Source organism: Tamandua tetradactyla, chromosome 1 (assembly GCF_023851605.1).
Source record: "Tamandua tetradactyla isolate mTamTet1 chromosome 1, mTamTet1.pri, whole genome shotgun sequence".
Classification (NCBI taxonomy): domain Eukaryota; kingdom Metazoa; phylum Chordata; class Mammalia; order Pilosa; family Myrmecophagidae; genus Tamandua; species Tamandua tetradactyla.
This window is the reverse complement of record NC_135327.1, coordinates 231,771,528-231,791,782: the sequence shown is the minus strand read 5'-3', so window position 1 is coordinate 231,791,782 and position 20,255 is coordinate 231,771,528. Positions and strand designations below refer to the sequence as shown.

General features: G+C 55.3%; 1 protein-coding gene across 3 annotated transcripts in view; it reads right to left on the bottom strand.

Annotated features, from left to right (window-relative positions):
- The window catches only part of LOC143677892 (ras suppressor protein 1), a 65,647-nt gene that overhangs the window by 27,389 nt on the left and 18,003 nt on the right, over positions 1-20,255 (bottom strand). For all 3 annotated transcript variants that reach the window (XM_077154507.1, XM_077154497.1, XM_077154514.1), the window contains exons 4-7: positions 8,275-8,395; positions 3,539-3,657; positions 2,404-2,486; positions 2,060-2,174 (exon numbers count right to left, since the gene is read on the bottom strand). In XM_077154507.1, coding sequence (XP_077010622.1) covers positions 2,060-2,174; positions 2,404-2,486; positions 3,539-3,657; positions 8,275-8,395 — 438 coding nt within the window. The remainder of the gene's footprint in view (positions 1-2,059; positions 2,175-2,403; positions 2,487-3,538; positions 3,658-8,274; positions 8,396-20,255) is intronic.

Below are 20,255 nucleotides of genomic sequence, written 5' to 3'. Positions count from 1 at the left end.
GGGGGAAACAGTTGTAGCTGCTGAGCTAGGCCCCAAATCCCCACCGCCGCCGTCCAACTGCCCCCAACCCTGCTGGATCCCCACACCCCCACCACTGCTGTCCCAGCTGCCCGCCTGCTGTTCCACCTGCCCCAACTACCACTTTACAGAGCACAACGGATGGGCAGCCAGGTGTGGCTCCAGCACACTCAGACAGGACGGAGGATACGAGAGACTCAATCATCTGCTCTTCTAAAGCGTTATCTGATGGAAAAAACAGTTTAGGAAATGCCCTACACTGCCCCACTGCTCGAAAACAACAAAGCACAACACAGGCCTTCCCTTTACTGCCCCAGTCAGCCAGCGAGCCCTGCTGAGCACTCGTGTTCCACAGCGCTGGCATTCCATGGCACTCATGTATGGGAGCTGGAGATCCACGGGCGCTGGCATTCCACAGCACTCGTATTCCTCGGGAGCTGGCATTCCATGGCACTTGTGTATGGGAGCTGGAGATCCACGGGCGCTGGCATTCCACAGCACTCGTATTCCTCAGGAGCCGGTATTCCATGGCACTTGTGTATGGGAGCTGGAGATCCATGGGCGCTGGCATTCCACAGCACTCGTATTCCTCGGGAGCTGGCATTCCATGGCACTTGTGTATGGGAGCTGGAGATCCACGGGCGCTGGCATTCCACAGCACTCGTATTCCTCAGGAGCCGGTATTCCATGGCACTTGTGTATGGGAGCTGGAGATCCATGGGCGCTGGCATTCCACAGCACTCGTATTCCTCGGGAGCTGGCATTCCATGGCACTTGTGTATGGGAGCTGGAGATCCACGGGCGCTGGCATTCCACAGCACTCGTATTCCTCAGGAGCCGGTATTCCATGGCACTTGTGTATGGGAGCTGGAGATCCATGGGCGCTGGCATTCCACGGGAGGTGGATTCCACGGGTGCTGGCATTCCACAGCACTCACATTCCACGGGCGCTGGCATTCCACGGGCACACGTGTTCCAGAGGAGTTGGCGTTCCACAGCACTCACATTTCATGGGAGCTGGCATTCCACGGGCGCTGGCATTCCACGGGAGCTGGCATTCCACAGGCGCTGGCATTCCACAGGAGCTGGCATTCCATGGGCACTCGCGTTCCATGGGAGCTGGCGCTCCACAGGAGCCGGGCTCGTGTCTGGAGCACTGTTGCTCACCTGGAACAGCACCTGGCACCTGGCACCTGCATCTCACACAAGTTCCAGGTGTTAAGGCCATACCCTATGAGAAGACTCTGCTTTAAAATCCTTCGCAAAAAGTGTTTCCAGACCCCGCACCCTTCCCCACGGACGGGCTGACCACCAGCGCGGCGTGGAGAAGGTCCCAGGAAGCTCCTGGGAACCGAGTGTGTCCTGCTCCCCTGAGGAAGGTGTGGGGCGCAGCTTCTGACCAGGGAACCCTGACCAGGGTGTCCACGGCCACCTGCCCTTTCCCACGGGGCAGCCACCAGTATGATGGGGCGGCCGGCACCCCAGCCACGCCTCGTTCCCATCCTTTAAATTCCGAACCCGGCATGGCGAAACGCTGCTCAGCTCCCTGGGCCTGCACCCTCAGAGGGGTCTGGTTGAGCGTGTGACAAGCGTGGTATTTGGGAGCACGTGCAGAGCAGGACTGAGGAACACACAGCGCAGAATCTGCTCACAAACCCTCTGGGGCAGGCGGCGTGGCCTGGAGGCCTGACCAGTGTGAGGGGCTTCAGAGGGGCCTGAGCCACCCTGGGGCCCAGGGACCCCGGCCAGAGAGCAGGTCTCCTCTGCAAGCAGCTGCACCAAGGCCATCCACACCCGCTAGACATTTTTAGGGGAAGTCGTGATGGAGGGCGAGCAGGGCTGAGGGTGCTGACCGTCCTGCTCAGAGGGGCAGCTGGGCAGGGCCACAGCTCTTGTGCCTGCCAGATAGGGCCAGCTAGGGGATCCCTTCCCAGCAACGTGGGGACACAGGGCGTGACGCTGCCCACCGGCACCAGACCAGCCAGTCCTGGATGCCGGCTCTGGCCAGGGGTGGAGGTGCAGGAGTGACCAGGCGCCTCACCCAGCTCCGGGGGTAGCACGGTCAAGCGGTTCCCCTGGATGTGCAGCTCCTTGAGCTGGGCCAGCTCCCCGGTCTCCTTGGGCAGTGAGATCAGGTCGTTGTCCCGCAGGCTGAGCTGGAGGGAGGCAACGGGGGCTGTCAGGGCTGCGGCCACCCAAGCGGCCCCCAGGCCCCATGCCCTCCCACCCCCAGAGCCGCTTCCAATTTATTTACGAGAGTCTGCAGGGAAACAAGGGGCAGCGCGTCCTGCGGGGCAAACTGCCTCCTTCCCAACTGACTTGATTCCAGCACACGAGGGCTGCAGAAGCAAATTGATTTTCTCAGAATTTAGATAAATTACTTACGATCTGCAGCTTGGTGAGCTTCCCGATATCTGGCGGCAGGACTTCAAAGTCGTTGTCACTTAGATAGAGGGCACGCAGGGTGGCTGCAAATTAAACAGCAAGATAAACAGGCTGGAGGGGCGGCCACCTGAGGTTGGATCGATGCAGGGGAGGGCGTGGTGATGAATGGCCGCCTGGGGACGCGGTCACGGTCAGCACAAGCGGGTGAGACAGCACGCCGCGGCCCTGAGTGGCCGGAGAGCCCAGGAGAGCCCAGGAGAGCTCCCGGCCAGAGTCCGCACGCGGCCGGGGCACGGGCACCAAAGCTGCAGCAGCGCCTCCAGGGAGGGCTCCTGCCTGCCCTGTTTGAGGCCATTTTGGTTGTTTTCAGACATTTACTTACATTTCAACAGATAAGCATGTTCATATATGTAATAAAAACAATTTCATCAAATGAAAATCAAGATATATGGTCCAAGAATACATTTCAGAGTTGGTTTCCCAAGCTGGAAAAGTCTGGGAGAGATGGACACAGAGGGGAAAAAATGGAAGCGGGCTCAGAAGGCTTTTCCGTGGGAGAAGCAGCGCTTCTCAGAGCAGCTGGACGCAAGGTTCTGGACGTCACCTGTACCGATCTCTGAGCCTGGGCAGCACAGAGCGTGTCTGCATGAGAATGGACACAGCATGTGTAGGCATGACGGATGGCTTCCTGCGTGTGGTCGCGTGCCAGACAAAGGAGACGGCGTCCACGGGGTTCTTATAAAGGTTGTACGCAGCTTATTAATAGGTACTTTATAGATTATTGATTCTGATATCTTTGGCCAAATGTCCAAAGTGAACAGCAGCATGGATCTTGTTTTTTCTAAACTCAACCCCCACACGGGCCCCGACGTCATTAGGCACGGGCACTCGATTGGCACAGCAAGTCTCACCAGCGCAGGGCATCAGGGGCACCTGGACTCGGGATGCGTGGTGCCCGGTCCCAGTGTGCCCTGCCGAGCTGCAAGGAACGTTCAAAAGAATTTACAAAGAAAACACCAGGTGTCCAGTGATTTCTCTTGGACACCTGGCGAAACACTTCATTTTCAGAACGCAACCTCATTTTCAGAACGCAAAACAGAGTTTTACCGAAATGTATAAATTATAAGTTTCTTACTAAGGTAGAAGAAGTTTCCAGGGAGAGAGTTCTCGCTGAGGTTGTTGTAGGTCAGGTCGAGGACCTCGAGGGCAGGCAGCGAGCCGAATCCCCGGGGCAGGGCGCTCAGCCGGTTCATGCTGCAGGGGGGCCCCAGAGTCAGGCCTGCCACCCGACCCAGCCCTGCCCGGCCCCACCCGCCCCACCCCCACTGCGCCCCCACCTCGCCCCCACCCCAGCGGGCACGTAGGGCCCCTGCTCACAGAACCCTGGGCCATCCCCCACCCTCCCACCCTTCCCCCCAAGGCGAGCTCAGCCACCATTCGCTCAGAAAGGCAATCACAGGACGCCTGTCCTTTAGGGGTGCCGGGCTGCAGCCGCAGCAAAACCTCAGTACATACCAAGCTTGGAGGATTTCCGAGTTTTGTCTCATTTTATCTCATTTATTACTTCCAAGGGGAAAGGTCACTCTTCCGTTCTACAATTACTTTCAAAGTAACCGCTAATGAAACCTAAGGGAAAAGCTTTTCCTTCCTGTCTCCCGTCATTTTCTTCAAGACCCCTACTTTGCTTAATGCAGCTTCCCTTGGGCGTGTGCAGAAACTGCTTGGAAGAAATGACTCGCACCACGAGGGGTGCTAAGCACTATGCGAAGCGGCTGCTGCAGGCGGGCAGCTCGGTCCCAGCTCTGCCCCCGGCGGCACAGGCAACGGACGGCACGCACGCACGCGGCAGGAGGGACACGGCCGCCCAGGGGCAGCGGTCAGGTGGCTGGGCCTGCAAGCTGTCTCCGAGGCGATCACATCGCCGTCCTCTACACAGTCAGGGCTCAAGATGCTCGTCACGGGCCCTCGGGCAGCCAATGCCTCCTGGGCGCCAAAGGACAGCCCTGTTCCCCAGCTGCCCGGGGCCGGCACCACTGGGTGCAGGAGGCTGAGGGCTCCCAGAAGGCGCACGGGCGCATTCAGGAAATACCCCTAACTTCAGGTTTTGGGGTCTGGGAGACAGGTTTCCGATCTATTGGATGCAGGAGATCCGCAGCCTCCCAAGGGCCAGGTCCCCACCCTGCCGAGCAGGCCCTAGATGCCGCGGCCACCCACGTCTGCCGGGGCTGCAGCAGGGCCCGCAGGAGGCCGGGGCCGACCCCTCACGGCGCCTTCTCTGCTCAGCTTGCCCGGAGGTCCCTCTGGGAGGCCAGCCTGGGTCCCGGAGGTCAGGGTCCTGTTCAGGGCTGTGCCCGCCATGGAGCCAGCATCAAACACTCGATGAAGCACCAAGAGCCCCAAAGCCAGCAGCCCCCAAGGACGAGAGGCAACCCACACCCCAGCCAGCCTCGCGAGAGCCCCAGCCCCAGCCCCAGCCCCAAGCCACCAACCAGTACCCGTCCCCATGGGCACCTCCGTCCCGGTGCCCACAGCTCACGCCTAGGGTTGCCCACCCCGAATCACGGTGTCGTGTCAGTCTACTGCCACACCTGGCCCTGGAAACCTGCGCAGCTGCAGCGCCCCTACCCCCGAGCCCTGCCCAGGAGTCCCCTGGACGCCAGCCTCTCCTGCTTCCGCAACTCCTGAGCCCCAACCCCTTGTTCTGGTTTATTTTTATGCTGTCGGATGTGATAAGCCAGAACCAGGATACTTGTCTTTTTATTGTTGAGTTGCAGAATTTCTTCACATATTCTGGATGTTAATACCCTTATCAGATATGTGGTTTCCAAATATTTTCTCCCACCGAGTAAGCTTTCTTTTCACTTTTGTGGCAAAGCCTTTTGATGCACAAAGGTCTTAATCTTGAGGAGGTCCCAGTTATCTACTTTTTCTTTCACTGCTTGTGCTCTGTGTGTAAAGTCCAAGAAATCATGGCCCAAGAGAAGACTGCAAAGACGCATCCCTACATTTTCTCCTACGAGTTTTATAATCCTCGTGTGTTAGTTTGCACGCTGCCAGAATACAATACACCAGAAATGGAATGGCTTTTAAAAAGGAGAATTTAATAAGTTACAAGTTTACAGTTCTAACCCTGTGAAAACGTCCAAACTAAACCTTCCAGGGAAAGAAGCCTAATTCAAGGAAGGCCGATGGGTCAGGAACCCTCTATCAGCTGGTGGTCACGTGGCTGTATCTGCTGGTCCCTTGCTCCTGGGCTCTGTTGCTTTCAGCCTCTGTTCCTGTGGGGTTCCTCACTCTGCTTCTCCAGGGCTGGCTTCCATCTCGTGGCTTCCCCTGGCTCTCTCCAGGCTCTGGCTTCCTTAACATCTTATGGGGACATCTGCTGGACTCCAAGCATCTCCAGACATCTGTGTCTCTTCTCTGAAGCAACAATTCTCCAAATGCCTACATTTGTTCTGTTGACTCTCTGTCATTTCTGAGGCTTCTCCAAAATGCTTCCTCTTTTAAAGGATTCCAGTAAACTAATAAGACCCACGTGGAATGGTGGAGCCACATCTCCATCTGGTCAAAGGTCACACCCACAATTGGGGGTGTGCCATCTCCATGGAGACAATCTAATCAGATTTTCTGCCCTGCAGTGCTGAATTAGGATTAAAAGAAACAGCTGTCCCCACAAATCTGAATCCAGGTTAGAGCACAGCTTTTCTGGGTCCATAATCCTTTCGAACCAGCACACCTCCGCCTGCCTCCTCTGACCCCCGACCTCTTACCCCACCTCTCCCTGACCTACATCAGTGGAGGCCCTTTCTTTTCCACTCTGCCAGGTGGCATGTGACCATCTGACCAGAAACGTCCCCTCAGAAATGAGGATCCCAGAAGGACTGTGGGTCGGCCAGGAGGGACCTCAGGTCCGAGTCTGACCGAACTCCGTATGGAAAGAACACACTGAGAGTCATTCCGTGAGCGAGATGACTTTCATCCTGACCACTCCACTGGAGCACGGGCTGGCTGGGGCATGGCGGGTGCTAGTGTGACGGGAACAGGCATGCCGGGTGCCGGTGTGCCGGGTGCCGGTGTGACGGGTGCAGGTGTGACAGGTGCTGGTGTGACGGGAACAGGCATGGCAGGTGCTAGTGTGACGGGAACAGGCACGGCGGGTGCTGGTGTGATGGGCGCAGGTGTGACAGGTGCTGGTGTGACGGGAACAGGCGTGGCGGGTGCTGGTGTGACAGGAACAGGCGTGGCGGGTGCTAGTGTGACGGGAACAGGCACGGCGGGTGCTGGTGTGACGGGCGCAGGTGTGCCAGGTGCTGGTGTGACAGAACAGGCGTGGCGGGTGCTGGTGTGACAGGAACAGGCGTGGCAGGTGCTGGTGTGACGGGAACAGGCGCGGCGAGTGCTGGTGTGATGGGCGCAGGTGTTCCAGGTGCTGGTGTGATGGGAACAGGTGTGGTGGCTGCTAGTGTGACGGGCCCAGGTGTGACGGGTGATGTTTCCTGGGCACTGACCGTGGTGGGTGCTGCCGTGATGGACTTCGACATGGCAGGTGCTGGTGTGATAGGTTCAGGCGTGGCAGGTGTTAGTGTGATGGGCTCAGGTGCGGCATGTGCTGGCATGATGGGTGCTGGTGTTCTGGGCACTGAAGTAGCAGGTGCTGGTGTGATGGGAAGAGGTGTGGCAGGTGCTGGTGTGATGGGTGCAAGTGTGACAGGTGTTGGTGATGGACCCAGGTGTGGCATGTTAGTGTGACAGGTGAAGGTGTGGCGCGTGCCGGCATGACAGGCGCAGGTGTGGTTGATGCTGTGTTCTGGGCACAGACGTGGTGGGTGCGGGTGAGATGGGCGGACGGACCCCAGGCCTCGGGGAGGAAGCCAGGAGGACGCTGCCCACAGAAGCACGGCGTTCTGCGAGTGGATCCAGCTTAACACCGCGGCAGAGAGACAGGCCCGTCAGGTCCGGAGCAAGCTGGCACCTGAGCCTGGGGCACTGGGCCAACACCCTCCCAGGCTGTCAGCAGATGTCAGGCCCCGGTCCGCGGGCACAACAGGTTTAGGGGCTCCTGGTCTGGGAGCTGGAAGAAATCCGAATCCCAGATGGCAGCAGGCGACACTTTCTCCTGGAACAGCCATCCCTGGGCCTTGGCTTCTCCCGCCTCCCCCCCACCTCCCACCTTGCCGCTCCTCCAGGCTCCCCCCTCCTCCAGGACCCCCCCCAGGCTCCTCTAGTCCTCCCCCCTCCTCCGGGCTCCCCTCCCAGCCTCCCCCCACCTTCCCTCTCCCCCAGGCTCCCGCCCTTCCCAGCCCCGCGGAGGCTCGGCTTCTTGCTGCTCCTTGGTGCTGTATTTCCGTCCCATTCACCCCGTCATAAAGGAACCAGCAAGGCAGACGAGAGCCCAGCCTGAGTCCCGTGGCCGCCCTGCCACGGAGGACAACCAGCCCAGGCCATGGGGAAGGATGTTCCTTAGGAACCGGTCCTGGTGCAGCCCTCGGCCCAACTGAAAACGTTACTGGAAACCCAGCATAGAAGCTGTTCCCTCCTGAGCCACCTTCTCCCACGGCTCTCAGGGACCCAGGCAGGCACCGCGGGCTGCATTAGAGCAACCAGTGTCCAACCGCCACAACTAAAGCAACACAACACTGCACACGCCGCAGCACAGAAGGAATCGGGGGAGAGCTTCTCCTGGGCAGGCCGAAGGGCCACCCCTCCCGTGGCTGTCCCAGTGCTGCCCTCCACATGCTCCCCAAGCTCGTGCCCTCCCTCACCCCAGGCCTCCCCCTCCTCTGCACCCTGCCCCCTCCCCCTCCCCAGGCCTCCCCTCCCTTGCTACACCCCCCCCCCCCCCCCCCCCGCCTCCCCTCCCCGCCCACTCACCCCAGGTTCAGGTGCTTGAGCTTCTGCAGGCTGCTGATCTGCGTGGGCAGCTCCTCGATCTGGTTGTTGAAGAAGTTCAGCACCTCCAGGTTCTTCAGCTCAGCCACATTGGGCGGTACAGCTGCGGGACACGGGCGGGAGCTGGCACCTGCCCTGCCCTCCCGGGACCACAGCCCCAGAGTCCGCCCACTGCCCCAGGCTCCGCCCACCGCCCCAGAGTCCACCCACCACCCTTCTCGCCCGGGAGCCGGTCCTCAGGGCAGCAGCTGGCACTGGGCAGACAGGGAAGGGTCTTCCCAGGAGGAGGGACCCGGGCTGTGGGGGTGCAGAAGGAAGGAGGGGCAGAAGGGGCAGCCGTGTACCCCAAGCCCGCCTCTGAGGGCCACGGCCATGCAGCTGCCCAGATGCCCTGACTCTGCAGAGCCTCAGCCCGGAGGAAATCACAGCTCCAGCCGCTGGTGGGGGACATGGCAGGGGACATGCCACCCAGTACATCCTGACCTCGGCCTCTGGGGCAACTGGCCCGGGCCAGCACACGCACATAAGCACACATGGCACACACTCGCCACACCCATGCTTTCCACACACACACTTCCCACTCACTCCCCAGGCAAGCGTGTTCCATGCACGTGTCACACATGAAACACATGGCAAATACACATCACACGCAAATGCTTTCCCCACACACGCTGCCCAAACACTTCTCACACGCACACTTCACGTGCATGACATGCTGCCCAGGCGTGTGCACCACATGAAACACGTGCCAACCACACATCACATGCATACCTGATGCACACATCACACATACATACAGGTGGACACATGAGGCACATGCTTCCCACACATGCACTACACATGTGAAACACACCACAAATGTCACGTGCACACGTCATACGTGCACAGATGATGTATGCACATGCACTGTGCACATGGGACACATGGCAAATGCACACCACATACATACTCGTGTCGCACATGTACGCACACACACGAGGCCACATCAGGCTGGCACCGCATCAGTCCTGGGCATCACAGAGAAACATGGAAAACCACCCCACGTGGCCGAGCGACACTTGCATGCACATCCCAGGCACAACTGGCACCAGGGCGGCAGCAACCCCTCCTTCCCCAGTGGGCACCTAAGCAGCCAAGGGCACCCTTGCCCAAAAAGTACCCACGGTCTAGGGGCTGAGGTCGCCATCACAGGGCGGGAGCTTCGGGGTGCGCTGCCCACCAGGGGCAGACGACGTGCTGGGGTCCCCCAAGGGTCCCGCTAAGCCGGGGCCTGCTGGGGCCGTGCACCTGGCACAAAACCCAGATTACGCCGTGCGAGGGTCCTGAGGGAGTGAAGGGGGAGGATAGGCAGTGCCCTGGGCACTGGCCGGGGGGAGGGGAGGGGAGGACAGGGCAGGGCAGGGGAGGCTCCCATGCAGCTGCCGTGGGCCAGGACAAGGACAGCCCCATAGGAGCCGCCTCCAGAACACACCTGGGGCTCCAGCAGGGGGCATGGGGGGGCCTCCTGGATCAGCCTGTTCCGGCAACTGCAGGGCTCCCACGTGTACTGCCTGAGACAGTGGCCATTAGTGCCCTCCTGCTCCCCACATCCTGTCCTGCCCTACACTGCCCGCACCATCCTTGCCCGGCCTCCACCCTTGGTCCCCTGTGGATTCGCTGGGAAAGCAAGGAAGAAAGTCAGTGAGCCAAGAGAGTGGGGTCTCAACTTGGCCACAGCCCAAGGATGACGCAGTTGGCTCTGGGCCCAACTACAGCCTGTGCAGGTGTCACCTTCCTGATGGGCGGGGCTGAGCCCACCCCCGCCAAACGCATCATCTCCTGTCCACTCCACAGCCATACACGTCAGGCCACGTGTGGACACAACTAACAACCCCACCTGCAACGGCCCAGGCCTCTCCTGCCTCTGCCCACGTGGTGTCCTTGGCTGCACTGGACAGCAGACCTCACCCAGCTTCTGGCCTCCTGCGCTGCACACTTCCCTTGACCACAGTCAAAATAAACAAGTACCCAGACTGCCGAAGGGACAGCACAGCGTGGCTACAGGGCAGGGGGCACAGGGCAAGGGGGCAGGTCCCCGGACTCCAAGGGATCACCTACCAGCTCCCCTGACTCCAAAAGATCCCTGCCGCATCCCCCAAATCCAAGGGGCCCACCTGGCGCCTCCCTGAACCTCCAAGGGATCCACCCACCATTCCCATGACTTCCGAGGGATCCACCTGCCTCCTCCCCCAACCTCCAAGGGATCCACCCATTTCCCATGATCTCTGAGGGATCCACCTGCTGCCTCCTCCAACCTCTGAGGGATCCACCCGCTTCCCAGACACGGCCATGTGCTGCTGTGCTGGCCCGACAGGCTGTCTCTTTGCCCCTTTTACAGACAGGATTCCCCAGGAACTGGGGAAAGAACCACGGCTGGAGTTTCAGCATCTGGATCTTGCACAGGCTTGATTCCTTCCTGCCAGAGTAACACATTCAGTCCAAATCTGGGACAGCATCACTGGAGCACAGATAAGAAACTACCAGCATTTAGAAGCCAAATAGCCAAGTGTGACATTCAGGTGACAACAGGCAGAGAGTGTGAGGAGCTGGGGAAGTGACAGCCCTGATCACTGCCCCAGGAGCTCACCCTCAGGCCACGTGGTCAGCTGTCGCGCACAGGCAGTGGAGCCCTGGCCGTGCAGGACACGCAGCTCACTGGGAAACAAGCAGCCAGCAAGAGACAGGCAACCCAGAGAGAGGAAGGACGGCAGGAGAGGAAGGGGCAGGGGACTGGTTTTGTATAGGTTGGGCATGAAGCTGTGCAAAGACCCCAGATGAGGGACAACCTTTGCAAAGGTCTCAGGTGAGGGGACAACCTGCAAAAGACCCCAGGTGAGAGTCATCTATGCAAAGGCCCCAGGTGAGAGTCATCTATGCAAAAGACCCCAGGTGAGAGTCATCTATGCAAAGGCCCCAGGTGAGGGACAACCCGTGCAAGGGCCCCAGGTGAGGGATGACCTGAGGTGTGGCCCATGCAAAGCCCCAGGCGAGCATACACCATGTGTGTTTAAGCAAAACTGAAACTGTTGCCCTGGACGCCACTCCAGTGACAGGCACTATCATGTGCTTTTTAACAGTGACCAAGGAGGCAGGTGAGGCTGGACGAGGGTAGATGGGGGCGAGGAGAGGGGCCAAGAGGGAGGAGCAGTGAGGCGGGGCAGCTACGCACGCCTTCCAGGCCTTGACCTTGCGGGAGGTACCCACGCTGAGGCCCCGACTGCTGCGCTGTCGGCAGACCTGGACGGGGCAGAGCACGCGGGCAGGTGCCCAGAGAGGGAGAGTCTACAGGGAAAGCCCCCTGGACTGGCCCTGAGCAGCGGGGGTGGGATCCCCCCTCAGGGGAGGGGTGGCACGGGGCGGGCAGCCAGAAGCACTGTCCCGCCGTCAGCTCGCCGGGCACAGAGCTGCAGGTGCCAATGTGGGGGAAGCTGCTGCGTGGGAGCAGGTGGGGAGAAGCCCTCAGCAGACGGGAGGTCTCTAAGTGTCCTCTCCCACTGAGCCGGCAGCCTTTCCACCTTTTAGACAAAGTCCTTCGATGCACAGAAGTGTTCATTCTTGAGGGGTTCCCACTTATCCTTCTTTTTCGTTGCTTGTGCTTTAGGTGAAAAGTCTAAGACGTTACCCCTATCACTAGGTCCCGAAGATGCTTCTCGACATCGTCTTCTAGTAGTTTTATGGTACTAGCTCTTATATTTAGGTCTCTGATCCACTCTGAGTTAATTTTTGAACAGCGTTTGGGCTAGGGGTCCTCTTTTGCTCCTTCGGATATGAATATCCAGTTCTCCCTGTCCCATTCACTGAAGAGACTGTCCTGTCCCAGTTGAGTGGACTTGGCAGCCTTGTCAAAAACCATCTGGCCAAAGGTCTGAGGCCTATTTCTGAACTCTCAGCTCAATTCCATTAATCAATACGTCTATCCTTAGTTAATACCATGCTGTTTCGACACTGGAGTCTTATAATATGTGTTAAAGTCAGACAGCGAGCCCTCCAAGTTCCTTCTTTTTCAGGATGCTTTTGGCTATTCAGGGTCCCTTCCTAATAAGTGTGATGAGTAGTTTTTCTACTTCTTCAAAGTAGGCCACTGGAATTTTGATCGGGATTGTATTGAATGTATAAATCATTTTGAGTAGGACTGACATCTTAATGATACTTAGTTTTACAATCCATGACCATGGAACGGCCTTCCGTTTACTCAGGTCTTCTTTGATCCCTTTTAGCAATGTTTTATAGTGTTCTGCGTACAGGTCCTACGTCCTCAGTTAGATTTATTCCTAGATACTTGATTCTTTTAGTTGCTATTGTTAGTGGGATTTTTTCCAATTTCCTCCTCAGATTGCTCGTGACAGTGTACAGAATCACTGCTGACACTCACACATGGACCTCGCATCCTGCCACTGGGGTGGACTCATTGCAGTCATTCTGACATGGGTTTTTTGAAACTTTCTATAGGCTCACATCACCCACAAGCACGGAACGTTTCGCTTCTTCCTTTCCAATATGGATGCCTTTTGTTTCTTCTTTTGGCCTAAATGCTCTAACGAGGGCTCCCAGTGCAATGCTGGATAAGAATGGCGGCAGTGGGCACCCTTGTCTTACTCCTGACCTTACAGAGAAAGCTTTCCATCTTTCCCCACTGAGGATGGTGGTAGCTCTGGGTTTTTCATTTATGCCCTTTATCTTGTCGAGGAAGTTTGCTTTTATTCCTGTCTTTTGAAGTGCTTTTATTAACAAAGGATGCTGGACTTTGCCAAATGCTTTTTCTGTATCAATCGAGATGACCATGTGTTTTTATCTCCTTTGATTTTTAAAGGTGGTGCATTACATTAATTGATTTTCTTGTGTTGCGCCACGCTTGCATACTTGGGATAAGACCCACTTGATCATGGTGTATGATTCCTTTAATGCGCTGTTGGGTTGGATTTGCAAGTATTTTGGTGAGAACTTTGCCTCTCTATGCATTAGAGGACCAATTTCATCGGCCAGTAGTTGGACCGACCGGGGCTGTACCCCTCTGTTCCCAGGGGTTTGGGTGTTTCCCCGGCTCTCCCAGTCCGACCAAAACATACCGGCTTCAAGGGTGGAGGGGTCACTTCTGGTATTTTAAATTTTTTCAAGAGGGGAGGATAAAGGACAGTCGAGGACACTAAAATGCACTTAGGTTCCCAAGTTACATCTACTGCCCAAGGTCACAGACAGAGTAGAACGGACAGGGAGTGAGACTTTTCTCCAGGTGCACACGGGAGGGTGGCCCCAGAAGAGCCCCCCTGGAGAAGCCCTTAGGGGAGCCCCTTAGATGAGCGACTACTGAGAGGAGCCCCTTAGAGGAACCCCCTAGAGGAGCCCCTTAGAGGAACCCCCTAGAGGAACCCCCCGAGGAAATCCCAGAGGAAGCACCTAGAGGAGCCCCCCTGGAGGAGTCCCCTGGAGGACATGAACTGGCCCTTCCTGGCCCCCAAGTGAAATGGGGCTGGGAAAGAGCTGCCCCTTCCTGAATGAAGCGAACTAGCAGAAATCCTCCAAGTGCGACTGGAAATATCCTGGAGCAAGTGAAAGCATGGCCTTGGGCCGCTGCCACGAAAGTGGGAAGCACCGTCTGTCACCTGCAGAGCTAGCCTAGAGGCTGTCACCCAGGGGCAGCTGGTCAGCCAACGAGGCCTCTCCGCTAACACCTTCCGGAAAGAAAAAACGTGTGTTCACCTACAGATAACTGCAGCCTCAGGACTGCATGTGCAAGGGCCATGCGTACGGTGACCGAGGGCCTCTGCTTTCTGCGCAGGCCACAGGCGACAAGCAGGCGCACCGTGGCATGAGCACGGGATGTCAGCAGGATGCTCATGACAACAACCGCAGGTTCCAGGGGACCCCCAAGCAGCCGTGCAGATACTCAATTACAGTTAGCTTCAGGTTTGCTAAAAACATGGTTTATGAAACAGTGAAGGAAATTCTTGCTTAAAAGGATCTACATTTGTCAAGATAAAAATAGAACAGCCAAGGACCTCAGAGGCCACCCACTAAAGGCCAGCGCCCAGCCCTCCTGCTCTACAGCCTACATGCTGTCCGCCTGCACACCCGGACACACAGACCCAGGACTAACTGATAGAACCACGGGCCTGAGAGCCTGCAGGATAACTAAGTGCAGCAGCAAGAAACGCCCGATTCATCTGCGGTGAAAAACAGTCACACTCCTCAGCCATGATGAGAATGGTCACCTGTCCACAGATGAGCGGAAGGTCCTGAGCAGGCGGGGGGGAGGAGGGAGAAGCACCCTACCCACCACTGGACAGGCACCCCACTCACTGCCAGGGGAGGATCCTGCCCACTGCCCAGGGCGCGCCCCACTCACCACCAAGGGAATACCCTGTTCACGGCCTGGGGAGCACCCACTCACCACTGGGGGAGCATCTCACTCACTGCCAGCGGGGCAACCGCTCACCACTGGGGGAGCACTGTGCTTACTATCCGGGGAGCATCCACTCACCACTGGGGGAGCATTTCACTCACCGCCGGGGGGGCAACCCACTCACCGCTGGAGAAGCACTGTGCTTACTATCCAGGGAGCACCCACTCACCACTGGGGGAGCACTGTGCTTACTATCCGGGGAGCATCCACTCACCACTGGGGGAGCATTTCACTCACCGCCGGGGGGGGCAACCCACTCACCGCTGGAGAAGCACTGTGCTTACTATCCGGGGAGCACCCACTCACCACTGGGGGAGCACTGTGCTTACTATCCTGGGAGCACCCACTCACCACTGGGGGAGCATCTCACTCACTGCTGGGGGAGCACCGTGCTTACTATCTGGGGAGCACCCACTCACCACTGGGGGAGCATCTCACTCACTGCCGTGGGGGGCAACCCACTCACTGCTGGAGGAGCACTGTGCTTACTATCCGGGGAGCATCCACTCACCACTGGGGCGCGGCACAATCACCGCCGGGGGGGCAACCCGCTCACCACTGGGGGTGCACTGTGCTTACTATCCGGGGAGCACTCACTCACCACTGGGGGGCACCATACTCACCGCCGGGGGGGCAACCCGCTCACCACTGGGGGAGTACTGTGCTTACTATCCAGGGAGCACCCACTCACCACTGGGGGAGCACCTCACTCACTGCCAGGGGGGAGCACCTCACCCACTGCCAGGGGGGAGCACCATGCTTACTATCCCAGGAGCAACCACTCACCACTGGGGGAGCACCTCACTCACCACTGGGAGAGCACCTCACTCACTGCCAGGGGGGAGCACCATGCTTACTATCCCAGGAGCACCCATTCACCACTGGGGGAGCAGCACACTCACCATCAGAGAAACACCCTGCTCAACTTTAGAGGCAGCACCTCGCTCACATCTGGGGAGCCACCTCTCCCACCACGTGGAGAATAGCAGCACAGGCAGCAGTTGGGGCCACAGAGAGTCCTCCCCATTCTGATCTGGGCACTCAACCTTGGAAGCCTGTTCCCTCCACCTGACAGAGCTGGGGTTACAACCTGCCCATGACAGAATCCTCTTCCTTCTACACTGATGCGGCCACATGTGTGGGGCCTGCAGGTGCCTGTACTTTAATCCCACCCAGTGCAAGGAGAGAGCAGGGCTGCATGGAGAACACTGAGCCCTCAGCCTGGAGAGGGGCAGGCACTTCAGACAGGAAGGAAGTGAATACCACAGAATATGTATGCCGGAAAAATAGGCTAAAGTAACAGCAAATAACTAGATGAGTGAGTGCAGACTGAAAAGAGAAGGCAGCACACTTGTGCATGGGTGGGCAGGCTACCAGAGTGAATCTATTGTCAAAAAGAAAGAAAAATCAAAATGGAAGAGGCATTCCCAGGGCCTTTATAAAATACATGCATTCCATTCAAGCCTGGATGTTAGATAATCATAAATTAGGTGGAGTTTATGAGCATCTTAATAGCGCTAACAAGAATGGGTGTCACAGTAGATTAAAAAATCTTTCTTTTGAAGCTTTGTACAAGTTTCCAGAAAGCACGTACTTGAGAAAATGGTGTTGGTGCATCCTCACTGCAAATATGCCAGTGCTGTCCGTTCCTTTTCTCCAGAGTCTCTAAACCAGGGAGACACGGGCCCCAAAAGAAAACGCATGGGGGCTACCCAGGACCCCACACCCGGTGCACTGAGAGCCATCAGCTGCATTTCTCCAGGGACCACGGCTGTGGCTGCACCATGTTGACCACCAAGGTCAAGCCAAGGGCACCACTCTAGGAATGGACATGCCCAAGAAGTGACCCTCAAGCCTGTACCCCCATCATCAACACACACCGTGGGGGATGGAGTCAACGGCAATTTAACAAGTCTCTTGCTCAATCTGTTCTGTGCAACATGAGGTCTACTGTAAATAGTAGCAGAAACCCTTGGAGGATCAGCTTTCACGGAGGGCTCTAAGAACTGGGAGGAGACACGATCAAGTGCCACAAGATATTTTCTCCCCAGGGCACCTCCAATCTGGAATGTTCATGATTGAAGTCTTTCATTTAAAAACATACCGTAGGGCAGTGCAATGGTGGCTCAGTGGCAGAATTCTTGCCTGCCATGCTCGAAACTAAGGTTCAATTCCGGAGCCTGCCCATGTAAAAAAAAATATATATATATACCGTAGACACCATGACCAAGTGGGATTTACTCCAGGAATGCAAGGAGAGCTCAACACAAGAAAATCAATCCGTGTAACACAACACATTAATAGAATAAAGGAAAAAATGCATGACCATATTAATTAATACAGAAAAACACTGAACAAAAAGCCAATATCCTTTCATGACAAAACCACTCAGAAAACCAGGAATGAAAGGAAACTTCCTTAATATGATAAAGGGCATTTATTTAAAACCCACCAGTAACATCACACTTGATGGTGAAAGACTGAAACCTTTCCTCCTGAGATGCGGAACAAGAAGTCAAGGGAGCCCACTGTCGCCCCTGGAATTCAACACTGTGTTGGAAGTTCTAGCCAGACCAGTCAGGCACAAGAAGCAAATAAATGGCACCCAAATTGGAAAGGAAGATGTCAAATTATCTCTGTTCATAGATGGCCTGATCCTATAGACAGAAAATCCCAAAGACTCTACAAGAAAGCTTCTAGAACTAATCAATGAATTCAGCAAAGTTTCAGGATGCAAGATAAACATGCAGAAATGAGTTGTGTCCCTAAACACTGGTAACGGATTCAATCTGAAAAGGAAATTAAGAAAATTTCACTTGTAACACCATCAAAGGATAAAATACCTAGAAGCAAATTTAACCAAGGAGGTAAAGACTTGAACACTGAAAACTGCAAAATGCTGCTGAAAGATATTAAAGAGCTAAATAAATACAATGACATCCTGTGGTCATGAATTGGAAAACTTAATAGTATATTAAGATGTCAACACCACCCGAAGTGGTCTGCAAATTGAACGCAGTTCCTATCAAAATTCTAGTAGCCTTTTCTGCAGAAATAGAGAAGCTGATCCTCAATTCATACGGAATGGCATGAGCCCAAACAGACAAACAACCTTGAAAAAGAAGGAAAAATATTGGAGGACACATACTTCTTGACTGGAAAACATATTACACTGTCTAGAACAGCTACTATTAACAAAAAGGAAACTTACAAGTGTGAGAATGCAGAGAAACAGAAACGCTCATTGATTGCTGGTGGGAATGTGGAGCGGTGCCGTCGCTGTGAAAGACAGTTGGGCGGTTCCTCAGGAAGCTGAGTACAGAACTGCCATGCGACCGGGCAAGCCCGCTACCAGTCACACACCAAGAATAACTGAAAGGGGGGCCTCAAGCAGGTATGTGCACACCAGTGTTCACAGAGGCATTATTCACAATTGCCCAAAGATGGAAGCAGCCCCAGTGTCCATCAACCAACAAGAGGATAAACAAAATGGGGTCTATACTTATGATGGAATACCATGCAGCTGTAAAAAAGAATGATACCCTGATACATACGGCAACACAGATGCACCTGGAAGACACAACACTGAGTGAAATAAGCTACACACAAGAGGACAGGTATTGCACAATCTACCATGAAATAATTAGAAGAAGCAAATTCACAGAGTCAGAAATCAGAATATAGGTGTGCTGCCATGAAACTCTTCTGTCCCACAGAAAAGCCATGCTGTTTTATTCCCATCTTGTGAGTGCAGACTTAGTGTGGGTGGAATCTTTTGATTAGGTTATTTCTGTGGAGATGTGCCCCTGCCCACTCAAGGTGGGTCTTAATCTGTTTGTTGGGATCCTTAAAAGAGCTCCTGGAGAGAGAGTTCACAACTGGCGCAGAGAGCAGAGAGACACAGACTTCCACCGGTACAGAGGCTGAGAGCCATGTGACGCTGGAAGCCGGGGAAGAAGTCGGCAGATGTCACCATGTGCCTTCCCATGTGACAGAGGAGACCTGGCATGATTGGCCTTTCTTGGGTGAGGGTATCCTCTCGTTGGTGCCTTAATTTGGCTATTTTCATGGCTTTAGAATTTAACTTAATAAATACCCTTTGTAAAAGTCAACCCATTTTTGGTATATTACATTCAGCAGCTTCAGCAAATTGAAACAGATTTTGGTACCGGAGAAGTGGGGTGCTGCGAGATGCAAACACCAAAAATGTTGGGACAGCTTTTTAAATGGATAAGGGGAAGGCTCTGGAAGAACTGTGAGAGGCTTGGGAGAGAAGGCCTAGGCTGTACTGAAGGTGGAAATATGCACTCTAAAGACACTTCTGATGAGGCTCTACAAATAAACGAATGTTTCATGCAAACCAGAAGGCAACCCTTGCTTTAAAGTGGCAGAGAATTTGGCAAAATTAAGTGCTGGTGTTGGATGGAAGGTAGAGTTTGAAGGCAACACAAGTTGGGACACACAGCTGAAAAAATTTCCAAACTAAATGTGGAAAATGCAGCTTGGCTTCTACTTACAGCTTATAGTAAACTACAACAGGAGAGGGATAAGCTGAGAACTGAACTCTTGGGTACAAACACAACAGAAACTGATAGTTTGGAAAATTCTGACATTCTGGAAAATGAGACCCCAAAGAATAGGGGAGGATTTAACCAAACATGGAACCAGTCAGTCATTTCAGAAAGTAACAGAATTGGAGATGGAGTTGAGAGTCCTATTCTCTGACGGTTTTAACCCTCATATGCTGCATGCCAACTCTATCAATTTTCACAAGATCCGTATGAACGGAACCACCATCAGTGTGGACTAAAGACAGAAAAGGGACAGACTGAAGGAAAGAACGACTTCAAAGGCAGAACCATGGAAGCTAAGGTATAGAGCCAGGAAGTCCCAGGCCAGGCAAGCAGACCCACCCATGAATGTGGAGAGTGTGAGCTTGCCCCGGAAGCAGAGAGCACGCTTTTCGTTTTGTTGTTCAGGAACAGTCTTGGTGCCTCAGCCTCAGAGAGGATAGGGCACATGCCCCGGGGACTGGGAGGAGCCTGGCCACAGCCCACAGTTCTGGCCAGGTTGAGCATGTACCCTGGAGAGGGCAGGGTCCAGGTGCTGCCCTGATGCTTGAGGAGGGCAGGGCCGAGAACAAGGTGGTCTCCCCAGCACGTGGACACGCTGGAATGCTCAGCCCAGTGTTTGGAGCGGAAGGGGTCGCTGTGCAGGCCCTGGGAGAGGGTGGGACAGCTGAACTCTCAAGACACAAGGATGAATTGACATTCAATAAAAGGCCCTTAGACTCTGAAAGCCAATGGTGTTTGCCCTCAGGTTTTCAGAACTGTTTGGGGCTTGTGACCTGTTTTCCTTCCAGTTTCTCCCTATGGAAAAGGAAATACTTATCCTATGACTATCCCTTCTTTGTATACTGGAAGCAGACACTTGTTCTCAGTCTCAAAGGTTTATGGCCAGAGGAGAGTTTTGCCTTAGGACAGACCATGCCTGTAACTGACTTTGATGAGATTTTGTACTGTTT